The following is a 25,947-nucleotide window of genomic DNA, read 5'->3' as shown; positions in this document are numbered from 1 at the left end:
CCACCTCCATTACATCTCTGCCGCCTACAGAGCTTATAAACACTCAGAAGGGCCCTTCCAAGCCTTCATTAGCTGCACACCAAAGGCTTTGGAAATAATTGGCCTCTATGACTTAGAAATTGGCCACTGGGCTGTAAAATACCAGCCACTGGGAAAGGCTCTTAATTCGGACTGGTGCTTTGATACAGCTTGATTCTGGTTTCAAGGCTGCAGTGGAGCTCTAATCTCTCATTAGTGCTGTGATGAGGAGCAAGTCTCCTCATTAGCACCGACCTGAGAAGTGGCACCAAAGCTCTCCAGTCTCCCTCTAATGGAAGAGGTGCAGCTCAAACCAGAGAGGTGCAGCTCATCTCCCACACCAACACAGCAGCCCCAGACAGCTTCTATGCTCAGTGGCTCTGGGCTCCCTCCCTTATAATTTCCTCCTTTTCTCACATTTATCTGGGTGCTCCAGTCCCTGGGCTGCAAGCCATAACCTGAGGGTCCCTGTGGGTTGGCAGCTGTACCTGCTGCTGGGTCCCTGTGGCAGGCGGAAAAAGGGCTGTTAATGTTTTCCACATTATCATCTTTGAAGACTGTAGAAGGAACAAAAATGCAAATGGACAGTCCTTGTTTCATACAAATAAAAACACTGATCACAATTATGCTTTGCTACCTGCAATCCCTTCTGAGGGTATGCCCTTGAGATTTCACACCTTTACTGATTTTTATAACCTGGACAAGTTGCACGGCTGCTGCTGGCTGGTCCTGTGATGGTCCTCACCCATATGTCACAGCTGAGATGCTGAAAACCCTCTCCCTATCCCTATTGTGGATCTGTGTTCAGAAAGGGAGGAGCAAGAGGCTCCAGCCCCTCTGGGATGGCACAAACAGCCCAGCCTAGGGACCATCTCCTCAGCCCTAACAAGCTTCCACTAACAGCACCAAAGCAAAAGCTCAGTGCCTTCTCTGCCATGGCAACAGAATGTTGCCTGTCCCAGTGCATCCTCCAGAAGAGAAGTGCTGGAAAAAGGCAACCACTCTTCAAGTTAGGGAAAATTGGTTTGCCCAGTCTTTTTGCAGGACACTCACAAACCCTATCCATGGCTCTACGACTACATGGAGCAAAGTTCTCTCCTGTAGTGCACTTCCCACAGCCCACCCCCATCCCTGCTGGTAAGCCCTAGGAGGATGGGTGCAGTCAGACTGCCCAGCAGGGCTGTCCCTGCCTCGTCCTTCTCCAGCCATGCCCAGAGCTGCCCACAAACTCACCCAGGAACATTCACCAGTGCGCACTGCTTACCTGCCCAGGCTGCCATTCCATTCACAAATACAGCAGCCACCAGCTCCTGGCTCCTAGAAAAAGGTGCTCATCTGGAGCAATGAGGAAAGCAGTTGTCAGGGAGAAGCTGACAGCTTCACTAGGAAAAGAGAGAAGCTATTTCAATTATGGCAACATTAACCGGCACTGCACAGATGGGGAAACTTGTGCCTGCATCCTTATTTAAGCCAGTGACAATTCACAGGCTTTCAAGCAGGACAAACCAAAGGAGACAGGGTTTTCATCTCTGTGACACCACACAGTGCTGTTGGGTGCCATTCCCATGACAGTTTTCTGTACAGCTCTTCGAGAGCTTTCTCCTTATGTGCTGCAGAGTTTGGAAGGTTTCCAGAACTCTGTGCTCACTCAGAGCAAGCACTGTTTGTGTGACTGCCCAGTTAGTGCTCCAAAGGAAAGCCTGCAACTTGGGATACCACTGGTAAGGACAAAGATATAGTGGGAAGAGAGGTGACATGAAAATCTTCACTACCCAGCAATTTGCTCTCTTTGACTGCAAGTGGAAAGAAGAGCCACTTAGCAAGCTGTCTTTGCTTCATATAGATAACATATTTATTGAAAAATCTGCTTCACCAACAACGGTGAAATTGTGACCAAAAATTACAAAACATCATGGTAGTTGGCTTTATAAAAATAAACTGCAGGAGTATGCCTCACTGATTTGTACTGGTCTCTCTCAGTCCCTTCCTCCTTTAATGGTGCACATTATACTCTCTTCAGCATAGAACCATTCTAAAAAATTGCATTCCATCCAAAAAAATGCACTTGTTTTTCCTTAGCAGAGGTCCTTAAAGTGACTTTTCCCCCGCCCTCCCCAACAATAAATATAGAAAATAGCCTCTAAACAAATAAATTTTAGTTTGGTCAGCTTAAAAAAAAGGTCCATTTTCCCCCTCTTGGGATATGTAGTGACTAAGCAGCCATTTCAACACTATTCAAGTCTTTGGTGGCTTCAACTGCTTAAAGCTGCAGTTTTATGTACAGATGATCAGCTGAGGTTCTTTTTTTCTCTCCACAAACCAAAGACTTTGAGATGATGTCAGGTGCACCTCCACTGGGAGCGAGCAGCCACAGGAGGTCATCTTTGGCAAGGCAGAGTTTCACACTGAAGGTGTCTTTGGTGGATGAACCTGCTGCACCAGCTGCGGCCGCTTCACGCGCGGTTTCCGTCTCTTTGGCCTGCTCTTGGCTTTGTTGATCTGCACCACGAAGAAGGCCAGGACCACCATGGCACCGAGAAAGGCAAAGACAGGAATGGTCTGTCCCACGTCCTGGTTGTACCGGCCCGGCATTATACCTAGAGAGGCAAAGAGGTTTGCAAGGCAGCAGCCACCACGTGAGCCACGATGGCTTTGTGCTGCTAATGCCATCGAGCAGAAGGATCTGCCCCTAACTCTTGTTCAAAGCCCAGGCAGCCATTAATCAGATTACACTTCAGACAGGAAGATTAATAGCTGCAGACCGATTAGTGAAAATCAGAGGGGATGCTAAAGTTAAAGGAAAGCACCAGCATTTCCACCTTGACCTATTTGGGCACATGAAAGCATAGCCCAGATTTCCCCTGCAACAACAGTCTTCTGTTTTGCACTAAAAGAGGGATGGAGACACTTGACCATAATCTTACTACTAAGTAACTGCTGTAATTCAGATCCTGATGGAACAAGGAAAGTGATTTCATGCTTGTTTGCTCCAGAGACTGTGCATACAGTGAGGATGAGCTAGAGAAACAAACCCTTCATTTCTACAGGTGTCTCTGGTCTAGCAGCTCAGACTGGGAAAAGAGCACATATGAGGCTTCCAAATGCCTCCAGCTCAGCCTGCAATGCCAATCTTGTGAAGGAGAGCTGCCCACCTGAAAGCTGTTCTGAGTGCTAGACATTATTTGTTAGTGTAACAGCTTGCCCAAGGCACCATTCTGACAAACTCTTCTGGATTCTGCTTTTGTGCACTCACAGAAGGAATTTTAATTAGCAGTGGGTATGTTCCCACTGCCCCCAAGGACAGGGGCTGCTGCTGACCCATCAGACTGAACAGCATCCAAACAAACCTCAACTATCAAAATGCACCCACCAAGATCTTCCTCCCAGTATGTCACACACACTTTCTACTGAACAAACTATTCACATACAAAAAAAAAATCTTCATCAGACAGCCTTTAATAACACAGCCATGCTATTGTAAGCATGTTTTTCACAGCTGAAAATAAACAGTGGCCTCTCATATGGCTACACTGGGTGTTGGGTTTTTTTCAAAGCTTATGCAAAAAGCAAAACCAAAACAGCAACTTACATATTTTTCAATATTTACCTCCAGGAATGTCCCATGCTCCACTTTCTCCAGGGGACAATGGTCTCACTTGGGGTCGGTTCTGTCGAAAACTGGGCAGTGCCACTTTATCAAGGTCAATTGACAGCAATTTTTGATGTTTCCAAAGGTTGCTAGAAGAAATTAAAAGACAGAGGTGTCTGCCCACTTACTTCATTAATGCTTCATTGTAGGAACATACAGAGAAAGTGACAGTACGTATACAACCTATGTACAACTCACTAGTCTGGACCCACATGATGACTCAGTCCATTCTTTAGGTTCTGCAGTTTTCAGGCCTCCAAATTTAAATTCAGACAACCTAGATTAGCAACTATTTACCAACAACTCTCTTTCTTGCACACAGACTTCCAAAAGTAACCACCAGCAGACAAGCAAGGGCTGTGTACTGAGCACTTTCCTTCAAGGGACTGACAAATGGCACAAGAGAAGGCAGCACCAGGAGAGCTGCCCAAGAAGATGCTCCAGAAAACTCCAAGGCACACGATGATGATGGGTTTATCAAGACTGTTCACTCAAAGTTGGAATTGCTCAATCACAACAGTGACTTGTGAAGTTATTTTTAAAATCCCTGAGTTTCATAGTGTCAGGTGAGTCAGAGTTATTCACTGAAGAGGAATTAATCATTATTTCCTCTTTGCAATCTGGTATTTTTCTAGGAAAAGGGATTACAGCTGTCCCTTTCAAAAGCAGATAGGACAAATTATTTTTCAGCTGAACTCAAAAGTGAGACTTCTTGTATAAGGAAGACATATACTAACCTGGGGGCAGTTTCATTCAAAGGCTGTGGTTTGGCCCAGGACAGGTGAGGACAAGCAGGAAGGGACCGGGGTTTAGGGTCTCCCAAATGAGCCTCGAGCACCTTTGAGTATCGATGCAAATGGTTACCTGCAACCCACAGCAGAGAGACTGGCTTACCCACAGACGGGCAAGATAACAGTTACCAACGCTGACCCCGGGCTAAACAGTGCTGCTGTAAACCCAGGAGCTGCTTACAGCAATGAGGACTCACAGCTGAGTATCAGAATTAACCTAGGGGTACCCTACAAAACAGTAAGAGTCTGCACCTACCCACAGCAGTTAATCCAAGTTTTTCTGGCAACATGTGAGATAAGACTGAGTGCTTTGTAATACTGTGTAGTTAGTAACTAGAATGCCTCCCTACAGAACCAGGCACCTGAACATTCCTACTCTATGAAAAGAACATTTTCTTCAGTCTAATCACAACTACATTATCCCAACAAAACCCTGCAATTCATGCTTTCTTCCAGTAAAACAGCACAACGCTGCAGAGCTCACAGCAAACCAACCCTGCTGGCACTTATCTCAAGGGATCTGCCCCAGCCTTCCTGCCCTGTGAGCAGCTCAGCCTCGGGCTGTGCGTGCCCCCTGAGGCTCTCTCACCTTCCATGCGCTCGGGGAGGGAGGAGCCGGCTCCCGAGGGCGGCCGCTGCCGGTGCTCCGAGTGGCTGAGGCTCGGCGGCATCACCCCGTAGGACGTGTACTGCAGCAGCGAGTCCAGCAGCCAGAAGCAATCTGTGGGTTTCACAGCCCCAAAACAAGACATGCATTATGCCACATTTTAAATGGCTTATCTTTCTGATAAGAAGGCTTTAATGACATTTAGAATTACAATCCATTTTGCTGGTGCTTGCTTTTCTCCTGAGGTTCTAGGCTCACTTTCAGAAAGATGCAACTTTCAACACACAAACACAGCATTAAACTGTTCAGTCTTAAAATATTATCCCTTGTGTACCAAACCAGGCTCTTTTAGGGAGCAGAACACAAAAAAAAAAAAGGTTTTGAATACAGGAATTCCAGGTTGCACAAGGCATTCAAATTCTGACAAACATCATGAGGTTCTTCAGTGGGAGCAAAGAAAGCTCTGAGTTTTTGGTATAATTTTTAACAGGGAAATGGAGAACCAACTGGTTTTTTTGAAAAGACAAAATAAATACCTTGCAAGAAAAGTAAGAACAAGGTAGTGTTTACAGTGCAAGGATGTGACTCACTTGCTTTCTCAAGTTTAAAAAATAAACAAACAAACAAAGGAGAAACATTCTGGCTACATCCCAGCTAAAGGTCCAAGCATAACCTAGAGCAGCTGAGGTACAGACCAGGCTGGCAATCAACATCACAATGCACGTGATCATGGTTTATTTTGCACTTCCAAAGCTCCTGATCCCTCACTTTGATTCTCTCCTGAATTATTACTACCTTAATCCAGAGCTACCCCTAAGGAACAAGCACTCCAGCTAGTTCACATCCCAACTCAAAAGCTTCCCTTTGCAGGAGTAGGACAATGCCTTATCAGCTGGTTCCACCACATAGCAAAGTATTTTTCTCAGAACTTCTGCCCCTAGGAACAGTTGGCTGGGAATGGGAGTTAATCTTCATAATCCCAGTGTCCCTTAAACCCTCACCTTTGATTTTTCAAAGAGGTCAAACAGATTTTAAGGATTTATATTCACAAATGTTAGGAATTTTCTTCACTTAAAGCTACCAATGTCTCTGCAGGAGACATAGCTCCTGCTTCACAATTTAAAAGCTAATTTTCAAGCTTTAGAAATTTCTTTAGAGCATTCCCACTCTTTCTTGCTTCAGATGTCACACTGAATTTAACAGTATGAGGGAGGTCAGAGAGCATTATTTTATATTACTTAATTTAAAGCTATGTATCTTCTCTTTTGTTATGTGCTTTCAATAACCTGCAGCAAGCACTAAGGCACCAATGTGCAGGAAGCAACCCAAAGGCAGATAAGGAAAAATCACAGAACTCTAAAAAAACTTCAAAATGTATAGTAGAAAAAGAAATGAGCTACAAATGGAGAGCTCCCTTAGGCCATAAGTTCCTTTAAACTTAAATAAATTAGGCAAGGGATGGATAGCACAATGTAGTATTTTAAAGTATCAGTGACAAAAGCTTAAACAATTATAGATGTACTTTTCATCACAAAAGGAAAATTCAGTTCTGTTCAGTGGAAATGCAGAAAAAGACTTCACATATTGGATTATCTGCCTCCCCTCAAGCCACAGATCTTCCAGCTTGTGCTTTACAAGTCCTGAGAAACCTAAGCAAGCTCTTAAGACTTTGCAAACTGCTAGAAAAAATATTTTATAAGAATCAGCCATAGTGTTAGGCAGAGAGCATGGCTTCTCTGGGAGCCACAGAAAACTCTCATACAAATGCTACCTAGAGCTGCAAACAAATGCCTTGACAACAAATGGAAGTTCCTACTTTCTGACACGTCTACACCAGCTGGTGTCAAAATAGAATAACCTGAAAGTAATAACACACAACTGAAACACTGAACATTACCATAAATCTTCACAGAAAACATTGCAAAAGGAACAAGGCAGGCTGAGGTGCAAACTCAAAAGATAAAATCCACTGTTCTATATAAACATTCTGAAGGTGTAACTAGGGAAAAAGTGGGAGGAACTCCTAATGGTCTCTTCATAACTTCAGATCAAGAATGTGTAACTATTAGTGCCTTCTGCAAACAAAAACACACTAAAAAATAATTTAAAAAACACACTAAAAAATAATAATAAAAAAACAACCAAACCAAAAACCAAATCCCCTTGCCAAACAGCCCACCCCAAAAATCAGCCCCCAAAGCTTATGGGTGTGTGGTACCAGCTCCATTTATCAGAGAGCTATGTAATGTGGGATGCTCCTTTGCTGCACCTCAGAGCATTTCAGCAGAGCTCTGCAGAACTGAGATCAAGCCCCTGTAAGGAATATTTGGAGTCCCTAAAACCCCTGTGCTGCTGTTGGGGGCTGTGAAAGGCCCAGAGCAGAGCTGTGAGGGCAGGCAGGGCCTGGCAGGGCTCACCCACCCTTCTGCCGGTGGCTGTCGTCCAGGCAGTTGGAGTCGCCGTACAGAACGATTCTGCCGCCGCCCTCCGAGGGAACTTGGTAAAGCCCCAGAATGGGCACGTGTTCAATCACTGCAGTCTCCTGCTTTAAAACTTCAAGACCTAAAGCAAAGCACAAATGAATTTCAGAGCCTGCAGAGAGTCAATACCAATGAAACAACACAGCCTGCATTTCCAGCTGACAAATGCAACAATGCCTCACATTTTTGCAAGAAGGTTTCAAAATCCCCATGATGCTATAGTAAAAATGATACTGCTCCAAGATCCTGATTGTAAAGTTCCCTACTGATAATAAATTTTTTTCTTCTCCACCAAAGAAAGAAAATCCAGGTTGTGTGGTCTTTTTATCTTCAACAACCTTGAATAAAAAATTCTAGGATCTTCAGCAAAAGGTCTTTATGTTGTTTCCATCCTTCTGCAGAATTCTACAGGAAGCTGGTTTCAGGTTAAAAGTTTCCTACCTTTCATTCCTAAAATTATATCCATTAGGAAAATAAAGATAAATTTCAATTTTGTATTTGAAATTTATCCTCTTTACTTGAGACACTGTTTAGACAGCAGAAGCAAACCAGAGAGCTCTTCTGCCTCAGGAATTGCAATGAAAAGGATTCAACAGAAAAGGCAGGTCCAGCAGGGTACCTGTCAAATTGACACTCTTTCTCTCTCACACATAAGGAAATACATAAGTCATTGGCATACAGGGATATTGTCTTTTCCTCCAAAAGGCTGACACAGATGAGCTCTGCTGTTCCAGAGAATTTCTCCAGGAGGTAATTACCTCTGCTAAGTCAAAACTACAATGAACTCACTGATCTTCTCTGGCAGTTGCTGACTTGCATCAGAAGCACTGCATGTGCTTCTGCTCTCACACTCAAACACTCTTCACCCATCTGCACAAAACTGACCTGCAACACCCTAAGAACTCTGCTCACAGAGCTCCTGAACAGCACTTCCTAAAAGCTCATCAAACATCAGATTTATTTTTTAAACTACCTGCTGCCATTACAGTTCTGAATTGCCCTCTCCCAAATGAAAAGATATTATGACAAAAGAGAATGGAGATGCACAGAGAACAGAGCACTCAAGTCTGAGACCACAGGCATCCTGTATGCATAAAATTTTCCTTTATGAGAGTGGTGACATTTCACTGGTGACATTTTGTCTACTAAAATTTTCCTTATTTATGTCTTTAGATCACTACAGCTACCACAACACTCATGCTAAATATGGCAATGAAATATGGCAAGGGGATATATTTCAGTAGCATTTGAAACTCACAAGAAATGTGAGCCAGTAACACAATTCCAACACAACTCCTCCCCTTCCAGAGACACATGTACATGTGTGATCATGTTTCCACACAGCAACCACAATACAGGGCTGCCTATAACGCTTGGATATTGCATTATTTAATAATTGTATACAGTCACACTACAGCTGCCTGTTAGGCATCAGCTACATGCACTAGGCAAAATGAGAAAATGTAAAAATACCTACCCTGTCAACGTGGTTCTGTATTTATTGTTTTTAGACTTTCAGACTTTGCAACTTTGCTTGTGCAGTGACCTCAAAGTTCTACTCAAAACATGGAAAAAAGCACCAGGAAGTTCATACCTTGATCCTTGAAGGTCTGTGCAATGACGATGCCATCTTCTGGGAACTTGGCAATACTGCACCCTGACGCGTAATTCACTGCAAGGCATCACCAAACTGCTGTCAGACCAAAAACAACATTTCCCTCCCTTCCCTACCAACAACCCCAGCAGAAAACATTCCCAGGAACACTGCACTGAATTTGCACATTTTGACCAATGTGGGTATTTGCAGAGAAAGCATTGCTAAGCACAGCTTTCACAGGCTCACCTTTACACACTTTCCAAATCTTTCAATTTAGTTTTTTTAAACTGAAAAGCTAAATCAAATACCATGAAAAAGTCTACTAAGGAAGAAATAATTTAAGAAATCATTTATAAGACTCTTTTCACTGAATCTGAGCAGTTCCCTTGACTCTTGCTCAACCACAAACCTGCAGAAAACCATTTTCAAACACCCCACTGCAGCCTGTGTAGGAAATGGACTCCAGTACTCACTTTCATGACTTGCCAAGGTAAAATCTCCTTCATACAGCCCATCACTAAAGGCCATATTCCAGACAGAAAGCAGATCATTGAGAGCTGGTATATTAGCCCCTCCAGTATCAGGCATCCACCACTGCCTGTAAAAATGACAGTGTAACACTGTTTATTAGTAAACACAATGTACTCCTAGAGTTTGGATAACAAAGTCACATGTCCTCCTGCATACAGATTTTTCCAAAGCCATTTAAATAATGAACGACATCTTAGAGCCTTCTTTAACTCCATGGGCATCTGAGCAGTTGTCTCTGACAACTCTGCTTCTGAGTTAAAGTTGAATAATGCTAATGTAAAGGTTCTCAGTACATTTCAGCTCCATGAAAAACTTCAATTTACTGGAAAGAAATTCAGTCTTATGCTCTTTGTTTGGCTGAGGTAAAAATGACAGTCATATACATTGTTTCTCATATTTATAAAGAAGCAAAATGTGAGATATTATTTCTTTATATGCAATATAACCATGCAGTATTTTCAGTAACAGGTACATGACCTGGTGATACTCTTGCAATGCACATTGTTTTTCTATTCTGTTCCCCTAAAGTAAAAACATGTCCATTTTCATTTGTTGGTCTCATCTCTAATTTCTTATTTGTCTTCATTGTAAATGTTTTTCTTGGCATTAAAAGTAGAATACAGTGCCAAAGAGGCCTTCATGATAAAATGGGTAGCTATGCTCCTTAAGTTGTAGCCTAAGATCAGTTCTGCTACTTAAGGTAGCACCTTCTTACAGGAAACATCCAAATGCTGAAGTACAGTGCATCACAGTTGGGATTTTTAGGGTAACATGTAGAATTCTATGGCATTTTGTTTCCCAAAGCACTTGGAAATAAGTCAGTACCTTGTGTTTTCATCATAAAACTTGACTTTTCTCATCACAGATGTGTTGTACCAGTCACTAAAGACTATCAGTGAAAGTCCATTATCCACATCCCTCCTCAGCTTGGTGATCTCTTCAGGGAAATATTCTTCCTCACTGTCCACCATCAGCAGAGTCCCTGTGTGTACAAGCAGACACAGGAGTTCTCCAGGCTGGGCACTGTCAGGTCACCACTGTTCACACAACCCACACAGAAGCCAACACAAGTGCACATTTTCACATTATCTGGTCCATGTGCCCTGCTTTAGCAGCTCATCTAATGAAGTCCTATTTAAGGATGGTAAATATCAGACAAACATATCCCAAAATAAGTTTGGCAGCACAGGAAGTTTTTAGGGTGTTCCTTATGAGTCCTGCTTGTGTGGTCTCAATATCTGAATGCCCACATGTGTCAGGTGTGTGTTCTGCAGTTTGGTGACCCAAATGCTCCATAAACTGAGCCAAACTGTGGCACAGCTGGACAGTGAGGGGATTCCCCACTGATCCCAACTGCAGTGCTAATGCAGATGCAGCCTGGTCAGGAGGTTTTTCACTGCTCCAGCTCTAACAGCACTCCCCTCACTACTGCAGATTGGCTGCCAGGTAGGCAGCAATTGCTCTGAAACGTGGTTTGATTCACCCCTTGAAAACCACAGCTGCATTCTGGAAGGACTGGCTGAAGGGCCACTGCCACTTTCACATAACCCTCTCTCACTCCTGTTAACAAGCAAGCACAACCTTCTCTGTATCACTGAAAAAAACATAACCAGAAAAATACACTTTTATTCCCTAAAAACATGCTTATGCTTCTAGACTGCTTCTAAATACCAGCCCTTTTGCTTCTTCCCTTTCTGATTCCCCAGAAAGCTGGTGAAATTTCCATCCTCAGAGACAACACAAATCTTGACAGGATGATACCCTGAGCAATCTGATAAACCACTGTGAGCCCCATATCTCACGGTTCCTTGCAACCAAGCCAATTCCACAAGTGCAGGCAGTCTGCATTTGGAAAGCCTTCTGCTAAAGATCCTGTAGAAATGGGACAGAGTGCACCCTCACCAAGTGTGGAAACGACACCAGCTAGGGACAAGGGGCACATGGATCACAGATCACTGAGTTTTATTCCCCTCGCTTCTTCTTCAGGAAATTCTGAAAGCCCAACAAACCACAATCAAATGAGGAACAAACAACACAATGGTGAATCAGAGGAGAGAGAAGTCCCCTAATGCTGCTTTCTATCAATTATAAAACTAGTGGTCTCAGAAAAAATATTATTTTGCTACTTTTTAAAGGGCTAACATTTACGTATCCATGTGTACTTCCACTGAACTCTAATAGCAGTGGTGAGATCAAGATAAACAAAAGATTACTACTGGCAACAGTTCCAGAACTGGCACTCAGGAGAATGAACCCTCACCTTAGAGTGCACTGAAAACCAGCCCAGCCCAAAACAGAAGAGGAGTTTTGGAGCATGCCATGGTTAAACAAGGGGCATATGGAAGCAGAAAAGAGCAGACAGCTTGCTCTGTCCCCAGCCTGGGGATTCCTTCCTGATGAACAAACCAGATACTGCTTTGCTATCACATATGGCTGGATGAACACTTTATCCACTCTTTTATCTGATCAAAGATCACTGAACATGAAAAAAGAACCAGGATGTGAACCTTTGATTTTATTCTGTTAAACAGGTCATGCTTCATTTTGACTGCACCAAATTCTTTTGGCAAGTGCAGCTCTGCCTTTGTGGGACTGAATACTGAGGAGTTTTTAACCCACTCAGAGGCTGGCTTTCCCTCTCTTTTTTCATGGTAAGGGCAGAGAACTGCATTAATTCTACTAAACTCCCAAGCAAGCTTCCCCAGCAATACTGCACACACTAAATATCAGCACATAAATAATAAATACTCCCAATGCCAAAACATTTTTCTATTACCACTAGAATTTTTATTTGTACCCTCAACACATTTTTGGTCTCCCAACAAAAGGTCATTTGAGAAAAAGCTAACAGTGTGGAGAACAAGGCAATTAACTCATGCTTACCATACTGACTGGCATCAAAACATGTAAATGGGGAACCAAGAACCTCAACAAAGTACCCCATGCTCCTGAGGTGCTGGTACATGTCCCTGAAGTTTGTATGGATATGGTCACCATTCCTTAGAAAAAGAAAAGTGTTGAAGACATTTAGATCTGGCATGTAGAAATCTGATTTCCACCTTTTTGATTTTCTGAAATCCTGTCCACCTGCCACCTCTGCCTACTCCAAGAAGCTTTCCAAAAGCTTCTGTCCTGGTCACTGACCCAATTAATCCTCACTGAGATACTGTTGCATGACTTTTCCTATGGATGCTTCCCTGCTCCATCTATGAAAGGTCAGCAAAGTCCTTCCCTGCTTAAGAGACAAAGGATCTCTTCTTGTGTTTTGAATTGTCAGGTTTGTTTGGTAAGTGAATGCTGAAGCAGTTAATAAAGTGTCCCCTTTAACTTCCTGTGAGAAATTAGGTCAGAATAAAAAAGCCAAAAAAAAATCTCAGCAAGTTAAATCAGCATTTTAAAAGCTTTTCATTTCACATGAAAAAAACCACAGAGCTGAAAAAAATCCTGCACCAAAAGCATAGAGTCCAAGTGCTTTACATGGAGATCTTACAAAACATAATCCCATGCCCCTCTGAAAAAGGCCAGAACCACAACATTCAGTAAAGATATCCCATATCCTTAACACACAATCAAGAAATACTGATTTAATAGAACCTGAGATAAATACCAATCTAATGGATCATTCTTCATCCTCAGATTATCCCTGGGGAAGTATCCTGGTGGGTAACGGAGGTTGTGGTACTGATCCCAGAGGACGCGTTTGCTCCGAGGAGGAGTGGGAATAATCTTCACTTTTATTGGAAGCTTCACTGTTGAGGTCTGCTCTGCACCATTCTTAGACTGAGGGACAGAACAAAGTGCACTGAAATCCTTTCCCCCACAGCACAGTTCACCATGGATTGTAAAAGACCAAAAAACTGGAGGTACCAAATCAACTTCTTGTCACCAGTGCCAGCTCCAGAGACAAAGAGATTACTTCTGCCCTAAATTGCCGCAGTATTTTTTTCTGCACTCAACAATTTGCAATTATCCTCAGAACTTAACATATATTACAACTGTGATCTGGTTCAATTGTTCAAAATCTTAGAAGTTTCTCATGAACAATTAAGCATGGTTCTAGAAGAAACATATTCAGGCAATCTTTTTCAAAATACATTACTTAAAATCCACAATAAACAAATGAAATTATGATGTTGGTCCCAAAGAGAAGTTTCCCAATTCTAAATTATATGCAATTTGCTTTCAATTATAAAGAACATTATTTGGACTCTCTAATTTCCTGACCCAAATTTAACTTATGCTTCAAATGACAGGGCTAGAGCAAACCCTTAAAACTAAGGTATTTGTGTATCAGAAAGCAGTTTAGATAACTCTTCACCCAGAAAATCCAAAATGCACAGAACTTACTTCATTTTCTGCAGGAGATGACACTGTGATCATAACATGCCCCTGAGCAATGCCTTCCCAAGATGCTGCTTTCTTGGCTACAGAGATGGAAATTGCCAAGTATCCAGACCAAGGCCACAAGACTGGGGAATAGGAGAAAGCCACCTCGATGTTATCCCCATTTTGGGGCAGATAGGGCTGCCAGTCTGGCTGTGAAATGAGAATACACAACACTGCTAGCACAGTATTTGCAATCACTACTTTCTGCACACATAGCCCTTCTCCTCAGCATGAGCTAACAAATATTAGCTCTTCTGAAGATTATATCAAATTTAAAAATGCCCTCCAAGCCCAAAAGTTTGGTGTTGTGTCAGTGAATCACCCCAATTGGGACAGTGTCAGTGACCCAGACCAGAGGCTTTTCAGAGGCAGGACTGTGAGAAGCTGCCCAAGTGAAGCTGCTTCAACATTCTGAGATCATGTGCAAACATTTATTGGTGAGAGAACAAGATTTCCCTTAGATAACAAGGCCAGCTAACAGTGGAACAGACACAGGCCAATTGCATCAGCTGTGTGTATTACCATAAGCTGATGACCTTTGATATGAGCTTCAGTGCCCTTTAATGTAAACTTGAATCTAAAACAAACCTCAGGAGTCACACTAAAATGTTTAAATTAAGCTCATTTACAATAGCTGGAGTTACAGGACAGGTGTCTTTTTAAACTCAATTCTCAAATCCATTCTACATTTAAACTTAATTAAAACCTCCCTAGCCAACCAACACGCTCAACATCAGGGGTGTGAAAGAACAGGTTTGGCAGCAGAGCCTGGTTAAGCTGATACATTCAGATTGCCCCGACCCATGAAAAAGGCTTAGTGTCATCATTCTTCACTGAGATAATTTATGTTCCAGGATGAAAAAAAAAAAAATAATTAACAAGGTCTGTTCAGAAGATTTTAAATGCTATTAGAGAATACAAAGAAATCTTTAAGTACATCTTAATTCAAACTGGTTTTGCAAAGATAAAATGTTACACGCCCCGAAACCAATGCAATGCTTGAGAACTTGTAGACAGCTCATGTTGACAAATCTTCCAATGTGGGTGCACCCTTTAATCAAATATTTTGCATCTCTTGCTCCCAGCAGTGAAGTTCGTTATGAAGTTTGTTATGTTTTTACTCATAGCTAAACTAGTATTTTCTGGGAAGGTTTTAGCAACACCACCAGTCAGAATTTGGAACAATGTTAATACTTACCTTGTCTACAATTCTCCCAGTGACTCCCATGCCATTAAGGATGGTAACATTAACAATAGTTGGCATCCCTCCATAATATATGGGCTGAGAACAATAGGGCCACATGTAGGGACATTCAGTCAAGTCAATATAACTTGGACTCAAACTACAGCAGGACAGAGAAGGGAAAATTTAAAGAGGAAAAAATTAACAATAAACAGAAGAACATGCCACTACACATAACTACAAAAAAGTTTCAGATAAACCATGCCAGTCATAGTTTACCAAGGTCTCATCTCACTTCCCAAATATGCCCCAAAATCATCTTCCCTTCCTATTTTTTATTTTAAGTTTCATGGAAAGATTTTCATACACAAAAAAAAGGAAACAGTTCAGGAAGAAGGTCCTTATTATCAAAAGTGAAAATTTAAGTACTTTTCCAGTGTGTCCTTACATTATTCATAACATCTAAGGCTATAAGAGAAAAGGATCATCCCCTACACTGCTGCATGACTTTTCATCCATTCTCTGGTCAAAATTCATGCTTGAGATTATGCAAGATCTGTGCAAGTCCTCACTGTTGCACAAGCACAGATTGCTCAACTGAGCTACACATGCACCACCTGCTCTCTTAAACAAAAGAGCAAATTCTATTGTACCACTGATTAATTAAGGATTAAAATTAACCTGGCCTGTGGTTTATAGCTGTTGAGGATCTGATAAGCTCTTAGAAGATCCAATTTGCCATGTCCTTGTTCAAACATGTTGACTCCAGGAAGTCTCCGTGCTGATGCAATGAGGGCCTGCTTCATACTTGCTGGATTCACCATTTCACGCTTCTGAACTGTGCTGAAACAGAAATAAATAACCACAAAATCAGTTTGCTGCAACATTCTCTGTTCATATTTGTCTATTATTGCTTGATTTCTCATTATACAAATGTAGAAGAGGAACAAGTTTCTGGTATATTTCTCTTTAAAGCTAATAATACATGACATTTTCTCCTTACAATGTGCTCCAGGACCAGCAGTCATTACAACCAGGGCAGAATCTTTATATGCTAAATAAAATATCTGTCTTCTGGGGGGAAAAAAATACCTCTGTTGTTCAAACAAAACCACACTATTCTTTGGGGGAAATATGATGGTGACTTTGAATTTTTGCATGTTTCTCAAATAAAGGTTTGTCTCATCCCTATGGAGCAGCTATGACAAACACAGGGTATGGACTTGCAGCTCCCACTTTCAAATTCTTCAGTGTGCAAGAGCTGGCTTACGCAACAGGATAACGCCTATAAAATCCTGCACCCTATAAACTTTACAAGTACATAAAACATTACCTACTAAAGGTGCCTACTTTCAGCAGCTGCTCTTTTACAACAGTTGACAGAAGGGCAGCAATTCCAAATTCTTTAAAAATGTGACAAAATTGTCTGATAGTACTGCTCTCCCTAACTATATTCTCAAAGACCTAACTATTATTCAAAACAGTACTCAAATGTTTTCATGAAACACAGAGGTAGCCAGAGAAGGTAATGTCTCAAGCACAACAAGTGATTTTATTCTCCAAGTTTGTTTTCCTACATGTAAACACAACTTAGTTTTATTTGATCGATTCCTTTATAGAGCATTTTATGACCCTACTGATTGGTATCTTTCTAGAGATTCTTATATAAGATTTACCTCACTAAGAGAGTGACAGCACCTGCCACCACAGGAGATGCCACACTTGTCCCAGAGAGGGAGCGACAGCCACCTTTCATACCAGACCCTCTCACCCCAGAGCCATAAGTAACAATATCAGGCTTCACTCTGCCATAACCTCCAGGCAGCTCCTGTGAAACAAAACAAAAGGATTATTGCCCTAATGTAAAATGAACACTGATGGCTTCTGTTGGGCATTTACTGGAGGTCATTCACAAGTAAAATTAGCAACCAAATTGTCTGAAGTTCAGCATCACAGAACAGCAACTAAGCCAAAGAAAGACTCAAGCTGTTCAGCAGAAGTTCCCAACTTTTCTAGGTTAGGCTGATCAGTATTTCTGCTAAGCAGGAAACCACTGACCAAAGGAGAACCACACTGATTACTGGCTACACAAACAGGAGCTTGTGACAGCCCCCTTGATCAAGATTGCTGTGCAAGCACATCTGACACCACATGTGTGTGTGCAGCAAGCACCCCCTCAGCTCCACAGGTAGGGAAGTGCCATTTCACATATAGCACCTGGAAATCCCAGGATTTTTCAACTAAAGGACAAGAGCAGACCTTCATATTTGCAGATTTAACCACACAGACAAGTCTTCACCATCAATCAAAAAGAAGTGGATGTTTTATAAATTCATCAAAAATGTTAACAGTAGTGAGAATTAATATGAGAAACCCTGAAAAGAACATAAAGCTTCTTACTTAAAGACTTACAATTTCTAACTACTCTGATCTCTGAAGAAATGTTTTCTCCAACACACATCTACACAGGATTGCCCACTCAGAAAAGGTTGCCCTTCCAAGGCCTTATTTTGGCTGCAAATATGAGCAGCCACCATGAAAATATCTTACCCAAGTGGTCATTCCCCTAGATGAAAAGCGAGCTATATTATCCTCAAAATCAATGCCACCTACTCCAATCACATCCATCTGGTCAGCAGGATTATTCAGAGTCCTAGAATAAGTCGGGAGACAGGAATATAAAAAAATTAAAACAACACCCAAAAAACCAAGATACAGTCTTAAGTTTATGGCGGTGACAGAAGTGCTGCCATCAGATTTTTGTCACATACTTATACTTCACATGTGACAGCAACTTATCAGGCAGTTACTAACTCAGAACCTATCAAAGCATGTACCTTGAAGACAAAACAAAATCTATTTCTGGGTTGATCCTCTCTCTATTCCTTAAGTCCAAGATCAGTACCCAAAGCTGTCTGCTCACACTAAGAGAGAAGTGTCAGCTGGAAGCACTGCCATTCTTCTTTTGCTGACCTTCCACTATTTCAAAGAAAAATATCACAAAATGCAAGTAATAAGGACAGGGAAAAGAGTTTAACTTGAGTCACTTTCTAAGATTAGAGAGAAAAAAAGGAGAGAAAACTTCCTGACCAAGCACAACTACTCCCAAACCCACAGAACACCCCCGCCAGCTCCCTTTGAAGCAGTGGCTGACACTCACCCATACAAAGGGCCATCGTTGCCAATAGCAGAGACCATGATGACATTGTTGGCAGTCAGCTCCCAAACCTACAAAAACCAATGTTTACAATAAGGCTCTGCCACCAAAAAAGAGACTTTTCTAACAGACATAACCTCTTTCTGAGCCTTACAAATACATCTCACTGTATATCTAGCATTAAGCTCTGAATTTTCCTAAGATGATTTTAGCAATAACCCAGCCCTGACAGCAACACTGCTGAGAGAACCTTCTTACACCAAAGGAAAAACTCTTGTCTGTAACAAAGCACTGCAGGTGACAGTCAAGTAGTTATTATGAACCCCCTCCAGTAGTGCTCTGGGGAGTACACTGAAATCACTGTCAAATTAAATTTCAATGCAGCTTTTAATGAAAAAAAAAAAAGGAAGGAACAAAAGGAACAATTTATACGCTCCAAACTCCTTAACTGGCCTTTACAAAGAACAACTCTATCCTTTAGCTGAAAAGTGAATTAATTCTCTTAATGCTTTTGAAGGCCAGGCCAAACATTCAGGGAACTATGACCTTTACAAAGACAAAAACTAATTCCATCTTAACCTGAACCAAATCTCTTGGCACATAGCTGAATCAACTACCTGCATATTTTACTTATTTCTTCTTAAATTCACTGAAATCATGTCATACATATTTTTTTACCATGAAGTAATTTGACCATGCAGAGACTTAAAACAAATAAACCACTCAAGAGTGGATTTTAGTTAAGTGTCTCATATTAAAGGTCCTTTTAGTTGTCTGCTTGGGAGTAATTTTCTAGCATATTAGCAAACATTTTGTTAAAGGGCATTTTCCATAACTCTGTGAACATCTGGGTTGTGCTTGGGGTTTTTTTAACTCATTCCTTATACATATTTCTAAAAACCTGTACACTGTACAAAATTTCTGTCCCACAACTGTTCTGTCCCTGACAGTTTTGTCAGCAGGACCAGACACAAACAAATAGCTCAGCATTTGTGGGAGAAATACAAACATTATGCCCACTTCATTTCCTCATACTAACTTTGTCAACAAACGGATGATCCATGAAGTCTGGCCCACCAATACTTAGATTCAGTACATCTATCTTCTTTAAAATTGCATAATTAAAAGCATCCAGGAACCAAGATGTATATGAGACCTATGTAAGAAAATGGGGGAAAGGTTACTATTCAAAAAAATCTGATTTCATGACAATGCAGACTTTAGACAGAGAGGAAAAACAACACCAAAATAAAGCACAAAACTGACAATGGTCTTAAATTTCTAGCACTCAGTACACTTGAGTGACTGCTCCATTATACAGTTAAGACTTCCATATCCTGTTTCTCAAAAACACAGATTTGGAAACTCACAGAAATCTTGCAGCAAGTCTTTTATAAATAGAAACCTGTATCCTTTCCACTTATCAATGTCTACATTTATGAGTGCATGGAATATTCCCAAAGGAAAGGATTTTACAGCATTAACCTGAAAAGGCAAGAACTGAAACACATGTAAAACAGGCACCTGATTATTGGTGAACACTCTGAAAATGTGCAGTTCAGCATTTGGAGCAAATCCCTGGCATTCCCTCATGCTGGCTATCACACCTGCTACAAAAGTCCCATGGCCTAAACCTGTCAGCATGAGAAGGAAACAAAATAAGACATCAGAACACAAAGAATTCCATTGCCAAGAATTTTACCCTGAACATCAGCTATAGCAAAAATCACATAAATTTAACAGACTTTACAACAAACCACAAGTGCTGGATTCAGTCCCAGTCTTTCTGAACCACATTTTGCTACCAGGTTCAGTGGGGACAGAATTTGCAGCACCACTGTAGCCAGACAACCAGCTGATGAAACTTGGCTGATTAATTGCCCAGTCCATCCATTCCTGATTGCTACCAATGAAATCACGACAAAAATAGTACTTTGGAAAATGCAGCTCATTTCAAAGTCAATGTATTTTAATGCAGACTTCTAAAAGGATTTTTATCCTGAGTCTGCAATAACCAAATTTTGTTAAGCATAGCAGGGAGACAAGAAAACACTATTTTCTCCTGTCCTCAAAAAATGCTTTAGCTTTTGCTTTATTGGACTGCCCATGTTATTTTTGTACTTCAAATCTGCCTGTCCAGCAACCCTCTGGGTGCAGAATTTACAGGAAGAGCTATCCAAAAGCAGGTGCTGCAATGCAAAGTAATTACTGTGTAAACAAAACCATGGAGGTGCACACAAGACTGAGCAATGCAAGCATCTACCTTGAACTTTAGGGAGATTCAATGGCCAACCGACTCACTGACCCAAAGTGTATGAAGTTAATAAAATGTGAAAGCACACAGTCAGGGCAAGTCAGAGTCAACACACAAAAAAGGAACACAAACAGTGTAGAAAATAGGAGGTTCAGTAATACAGAATTGAAAAACTTTACAGGAAGGTGCCAAACTCTGATTTGTTTAGGACTACACAGTAAGGAAGGAAAATGCTGTCCCCCATCAGTATGGAAATATGCACCACTGTGAAACAGCAACGTGAAAAGGAGTAGGAAAGAAAACACCTTTGCTGGGTTTGCTCTGACACCTTCCCTGGCAATGTATTCACAGGTAACTTTTTTTGCCCGGACATTTTTTCAACAGCTATGATGAAGTGTCACATCTGACTCCAAGGACACTTATGCACCATCCTTTTTGGAACCTTAATAGTCCCTGCTGAATTTGGTATGAGTACAATGTGTCTGCGACACTGCAAAATTAAGCTTTAAATATCAAGATACACAGTTGTAACAGATGTTAGCAGCACAGCAGCAAGCACAAAACACACCAGTGTCAGGAAGAGCTGGAAAACTACACAGTGACTCACCATCATCCAAGGTTCTCTCATTAGTCCAGTTTGTTCTCTCCTTTACATTTTTGAAATGTGGATGTTTCTCACTCAGACCAGTGTCAAACACTGCTACTCTCACACCAGCACCTTTTAAGAGAAAACATTGCTTTTTCTGATTCAGCTACATAGCAAATCTATTTTATCAAGTTAAAAGAGAACTTTTGTTTAATGTAGTAAGCAATTTACAATTCAAGTCAACTATAGGTAATAAATAAACTCATATTCCAGCTCAGAAATTCAGTCAAAGATCATAAACATTACCAACTTCCCCTAAGTAAAGTGCACACATACAAACAAGCACTCCATAAATATACAATGCATTCCAAACCAAATTATTTCTCAATCTTTGCAAGCTGGCAGCCAGCGAGAGGTTAACACACACGAGTCAATTATCCTCTCCTCACACTTCACTTGTTTTTCCAAGCAGGTTATTGTTCTCAGGCAAGAAGCCAAAGCATACCTGTGTAACCCATCTGCCAGAGGACATCTGCCTGCAGGGTCTGAGCCACCTGCCGGGGGATGGCTCTCAGCAGGCGCCGGCTCGAGTGCCGGCCCGTGGCGTGCCAGAAGCCAGAGCCCAAGGAAAGGCTTGCTCTTCTCAAGGGCCGGGATGACTGCCACTTCTGAGTCCACCTGCTCTCATTGCAGTGCAGCACTGGCTCAGCTGGGCACAATTAGGATGAGGAAAATTAAAAACAGCACAAGGAAAATCATCATAGAATTGATTTTTACGCAAACTTAAGGCATCATATTGCTACAACAAAAGTTTTAGATTATTGAGAATTGAATTTCTCTAATCAATATAAGTAAAAGCTGCTGGACTATCCATTATGGATACAGAAGCCCCTGGTCTCAGGTAAATGTTTCTATGTCGCAGACAGACCAGCATTCTTCAGCAAACATATGACAAGACCCTTGCAATTTTATAGCCAAAAGAATAGATTTCTGTTAATTAAAGAAAAACTGCAGGGCACTCCCCATTTGTGTAATGCTAAGCTGATGGTCTGAAATAAGCTTAAGAACACTTTTCCAAAGCAGATCCCATGCAGGCACACAGAAATAACTCACACTCTGAGTACTTGAGTGACCGAAAGACCTTTCTCTGAGGTGTGACACGCTTGATGTTGGGATGATCCTCCAGGGTGAGCACTCCATCCTTCTGCTTCTCGTTGATCTGAATAACTTCAAAGTCACTGGGATAGTCACTGGCTGGGTTGTTGCGAGGTACAATCCTCCAGTTCTCAATGTCACCACTTTTTAATGCACTTGAAATAAATTTACTTCGAGCTTTAGCTGTGAAGTATCCATTAAAAGCCACAATATACTCTGGAACAAGAGCACAACTTTATCAGAACTGGTGTTTAAGCAGCTTATGCATGAATTCACATTGCAAAGTCTGAATTTTTCTTTACTTAGAACAAATAATCACAATTTGAGGCCCTTTTCTGCTGCTTTTACAAGTTTGCCATTTATTTCTGCACTGTGTAAAGGGGTGGGAGTGTTGGAAACAAGAAATATGACAAAAGCCTTTGAAAGGAAGGTGGAATTGTAAATATCCTCTGGGTTTCCCTCTCCCCTCTCTTGTTGGAACCCTGTCTCCAGCTAAACAAAGAACCTTTGAAAAAGTGCTCCTCTTTTCGAATATAGAGAATTTAACAGATGATGTGCTTCCACAGAAACCCCGAGTGTTACAATTGCACAAACACCACAAATCAGTGACACACACATGAACATGACATGGATTTATTTTTTTTTTACTGCTTCACTGTTTCTTACCATGCTCCACAACCGTTGAAGTGAACTCCACTTTCAAAGTAAGACGAGAACATCCAGGACACACATGAGCCTCATGAGAGGAATTCCCTGCTCTGGTACCAAAGTGTTTTTTGCCACAGAGTAAAATAACAAGCAGAACAAGCCAGATGTTTGCAAACTTCATGGTCATAGAAGAAAATGGTTTCATTCCAAAAATTCCATATATTCAAATCACAATTTTCTTCTTTATAAACTAGTTCATTTCTGTTTCAGTAAACGTTGCTTTCACTGTGCTGCTCAACTGGATATTCTGAAAGCTGGATCCAAAATAAGTCGAGATTTCATGGTCTTTTCAGGTCAAGCCAGGTGAACAGGCTCATTTCTTTCTCCGCTTCTTCTCCATTTTGCATTCAATGATTCAGTCACTCAGGATGTGGCAGCTGAGTCCTGTACTCCATTTCTGATGGCAAAGTTAACTCCCTGGAAGAATTAGCAAAGCTGATTGCAAGGCAACCTGTAAGGCAGGGCAATACAGAAAATAATTAGATGCATTAATATTGTGTGCTACTGCAGTCTGAAAACCAGGGGAGAAAAGGCGCCCTTGGTAGTTTGTTTTAGAAATAACAGGGAAAAAGTTCCTCATATTTCATTTACAATTTTTCACCAACACTGAAGTTTTTCCCTTGTTCAGAGCAGAGCAAATGTGAAACACTTGGGTACTAACCTCACAAGAGAACAGGCAACAATGACCACCAAACTCAACCACTTCATGTAAATAGAGCAAAGAGCTAAAAATTACATCTGAATTCCATGGCAGGAAAAAAGTGCAAAACAAAATACTAAAAGTGTCCATAGACACTTTAAAAAGCATGCTTTTTTTCCAATCAGAAACATGACAAATAGAAATAATGCACAGAACTTCATTTCACACAAGGCAAATCAGATTCAAACTCTATGCCAAAGCCAGGTAAGGACAAAAGATACCAGAAGAGGCAAAGCTGCAGTGACTGTGCTTGAAAATCTACAGGATAAAAGTCTTTCAAAATTGTTTTGAGCCAGGGTGTGTGAGTTATTAAAAACACGGGCACCTGAGGAAATAAGAGCTGATAACAGCATGTGAAGTTGACGGATGGTGCTGAAAGTGTTTCCACATGGAGGCACAGCCTCTCCCCCTTATGTTCCAAAGTGCATAATACACTCAAGAAAAACTGCAACGCTAGTATTCCTCTGAACTCCAAACACTCAACCAGCAACTGAGAGATACAAGGCCATTAAAAGACAAGAAAAAAAAAACATTTATGTCTGGTTTGTCACAGCACCTGGGCAAGCAGAACAGAACTCTGTATTGCAGCTGTGACCAGGACTGGAGCATAGGGGCCACATTAGGGGATTCACAGGATTTGGGGGAATGATGGCCTGACCTCACAGCACAGCAGATAAATCGAGTCTGAATGCAACAGCTATTACTTCATTTTCAATTAACTTTATTTAGCGTTATCGAGTATTTCCTTGTAATAAGGACAGAAATTTCCTCTATTTTTATTTGACTGACAACACCGTGACAGACTGAGAACTGCGCGTGGGCAGTTACAGTTTTCCCCTCAATCCTAACTCAACATTATTACAGTGCACTGACTTCTGGCCTCGGCTAAGCTCTGCCTGCCTTATCACTTTATCGGTTAATAACTCCTATAGCAATAAAATAAAACAACCACACAAATGAGCAAAATAAACACCCTTGTGGCTAATAGCAGGTTGTATGTAAGCCCGATAACAGAGTACGATGGCTACTAAGAGCAAAGGAGCAGCACGCCCAGAGGTTTGTTGTGTTTAACACCCACCCCGTGAGGGTAGGACGGGACTCGCAGTTGCCAACCCGCCCCTGCCCGAGCCAGCTCCGCTCGGAGTCACCCCAGCTCCTGCCGAGGCGAGGCCCCCCATGCATCCACCCCGCGGGCTGGGCACCCGCAAGGACCGCAAGGACCCCCGGCTGCAGCGCAGCAGAACCGTCCCGTCCGGAGAGCCCCGCCAGTACCACAGCGAGCCCAGCGAGCCCGGTACCGTCCGGCCGCACTAAAGCCGCGGTGAGCGCGGCCGGGCACCGTGAGGGGCAGCGCCGCTGCTCCCGGCCCGGCCAGGGCGGAGGTGAAGTGACAGCCGGCGGGGAGCGCTCCACGCCGCGGCGGAGGCCGAGGCCGCCCCAGAGACGAGGGGCAGCGAGCGCCGCCCCGCCGGCGCCCCAGAGCCTGAGGGAGCCGCGGGCTCCCGGCCCGTCCCGCCCGCCCCGTGCTCACCGCGCCGCCGCCGCCGCCCGGCCCGCCGCCATCTTGAGCGCTGTTTACCGGCGCGCTCTCGCGAGAGCGGCGCGGGCCGCGCTGCGCAGGCGTGGGCGGGGCCGGCCCGGGAGCGCTCAGGGGCAGGAGGCGCGGGGGGGGCTCCCGCTCTCCACAGGGAATGGCGCCGGCAGCCGCGGCCGGGGGACCGAGAGCAGGCTGCGCTTAAACCCTTACACAAACTAAATGTATGGCTTTAAGGCCCCTTCGCTAGCGAGCGGAAGGCGTTGTTGGCAACACAAGCTTTACCCCGCGCAACTGAAGCAAACGGCTTTGAGGGGAGCTGAGGTTGGCGTCAGCCGTGGACAGAGCCCTGTGATGGGTCCCTGACCCTGGTACCTCCCAGCTGTTCCCCGTCTTCTCCACAACTTCATAGCTGTCGCTGTGAATGGCTTGATTTTTCTGGGGTCCCGTTTCTGATGGAGTTGGACGAGTCTCAAATTCTCTCAACGTTACAAATGGACATCATGTAGCACTATGTGAGGGACTGTCACTTATGACAGAAATAACAGTGTATCTGCTCCTGCCCTATTATCGCAATGTGAAAGTGAGTAGAGATTAACATCAGGAACATC

The 25,947-nt window shown here is 42.5% G+C and overlaps 1 protein-coding gene across 2 annotated transcripts; it reads right to left on the bottom strand.

Moving 5' to 3' along the window:
- Positions 1-1,845: 1,845 nt before the first annotated feature.
- MBTPS1 (membrane bound transcription factor peptidase, site 1) lies at positions 1,846-25,806 on the bottom strand. 2 transcript variants are annotated; one of them, XM_005490782.4, is made up of 23 exons: positions 25,334-25,806; positions 23,061-23,553; positions 22,353-22,610; positions 21,745-21,948; positions 21,261-21,371; positions 19,924-20,033; positions 19,439-19,555; positions 18,403-18,470; positions 17,793-17,895; positions 16,919-17,070; positions 15,924-16,085; positions 15,258-15,402; positions 14,021-14,209; positions 13,281-13,453; positions 12,557-12,672; positions 10,499-10,655; positions 9,616-9,740; positions 9,140-9,217; positions 7,487-7,627; positions 5,048-5,179; positions 4,405-4,531; positions 3,626-3,756; positions 1,846-2,615 (listed from the first exon to the last, which is right to left on the bottom strand). In XM_005490782.4, the coding sequence occupies exons 2-23, from the start codon at positions 23,245-23,247 to the stop codon at positions 2,419-2,421; spliced, it is 3,183 nt and encodes a 1,060-aa protein (XP_005490839.1). In that variant the 5' UTR covers positions 23,248-23,553; positions 25,334-25,806; the 3' UTR covers positions 1,846-2,418. The 2 variants fall into 2 exon arrangements, with proteins under 2 accessions (XP_005490839.1, XP_026651489.1); XM_026795688.2 differs by having other exon boundaries at positions 25,622-25,806.
- Between the last annotated feature and the right edge of the window lie 141 nt (positions 25,807-25,947).

This window comes from Zonotrichia albicollis, chromosome 13, assembly GCF_047830755.1.
Source record: "Zonotrichia albicollis isolate bZonAlb1 chromosome 13, bZonAlb1.hap1, whole genome shotgun sequence".
NCBI classification, from domain to species: Eukaryota; Metazoa; Chordata; class Aves; order Passeriformes; family Passerellidae; genus Zonotrichia; species Zonotrichia albicollis.
The sequence above is the reverse complement of the archived record's forward strand: the minus strand, read 5'-3'. Positions and strand labels throughout refer to the sequence as shown.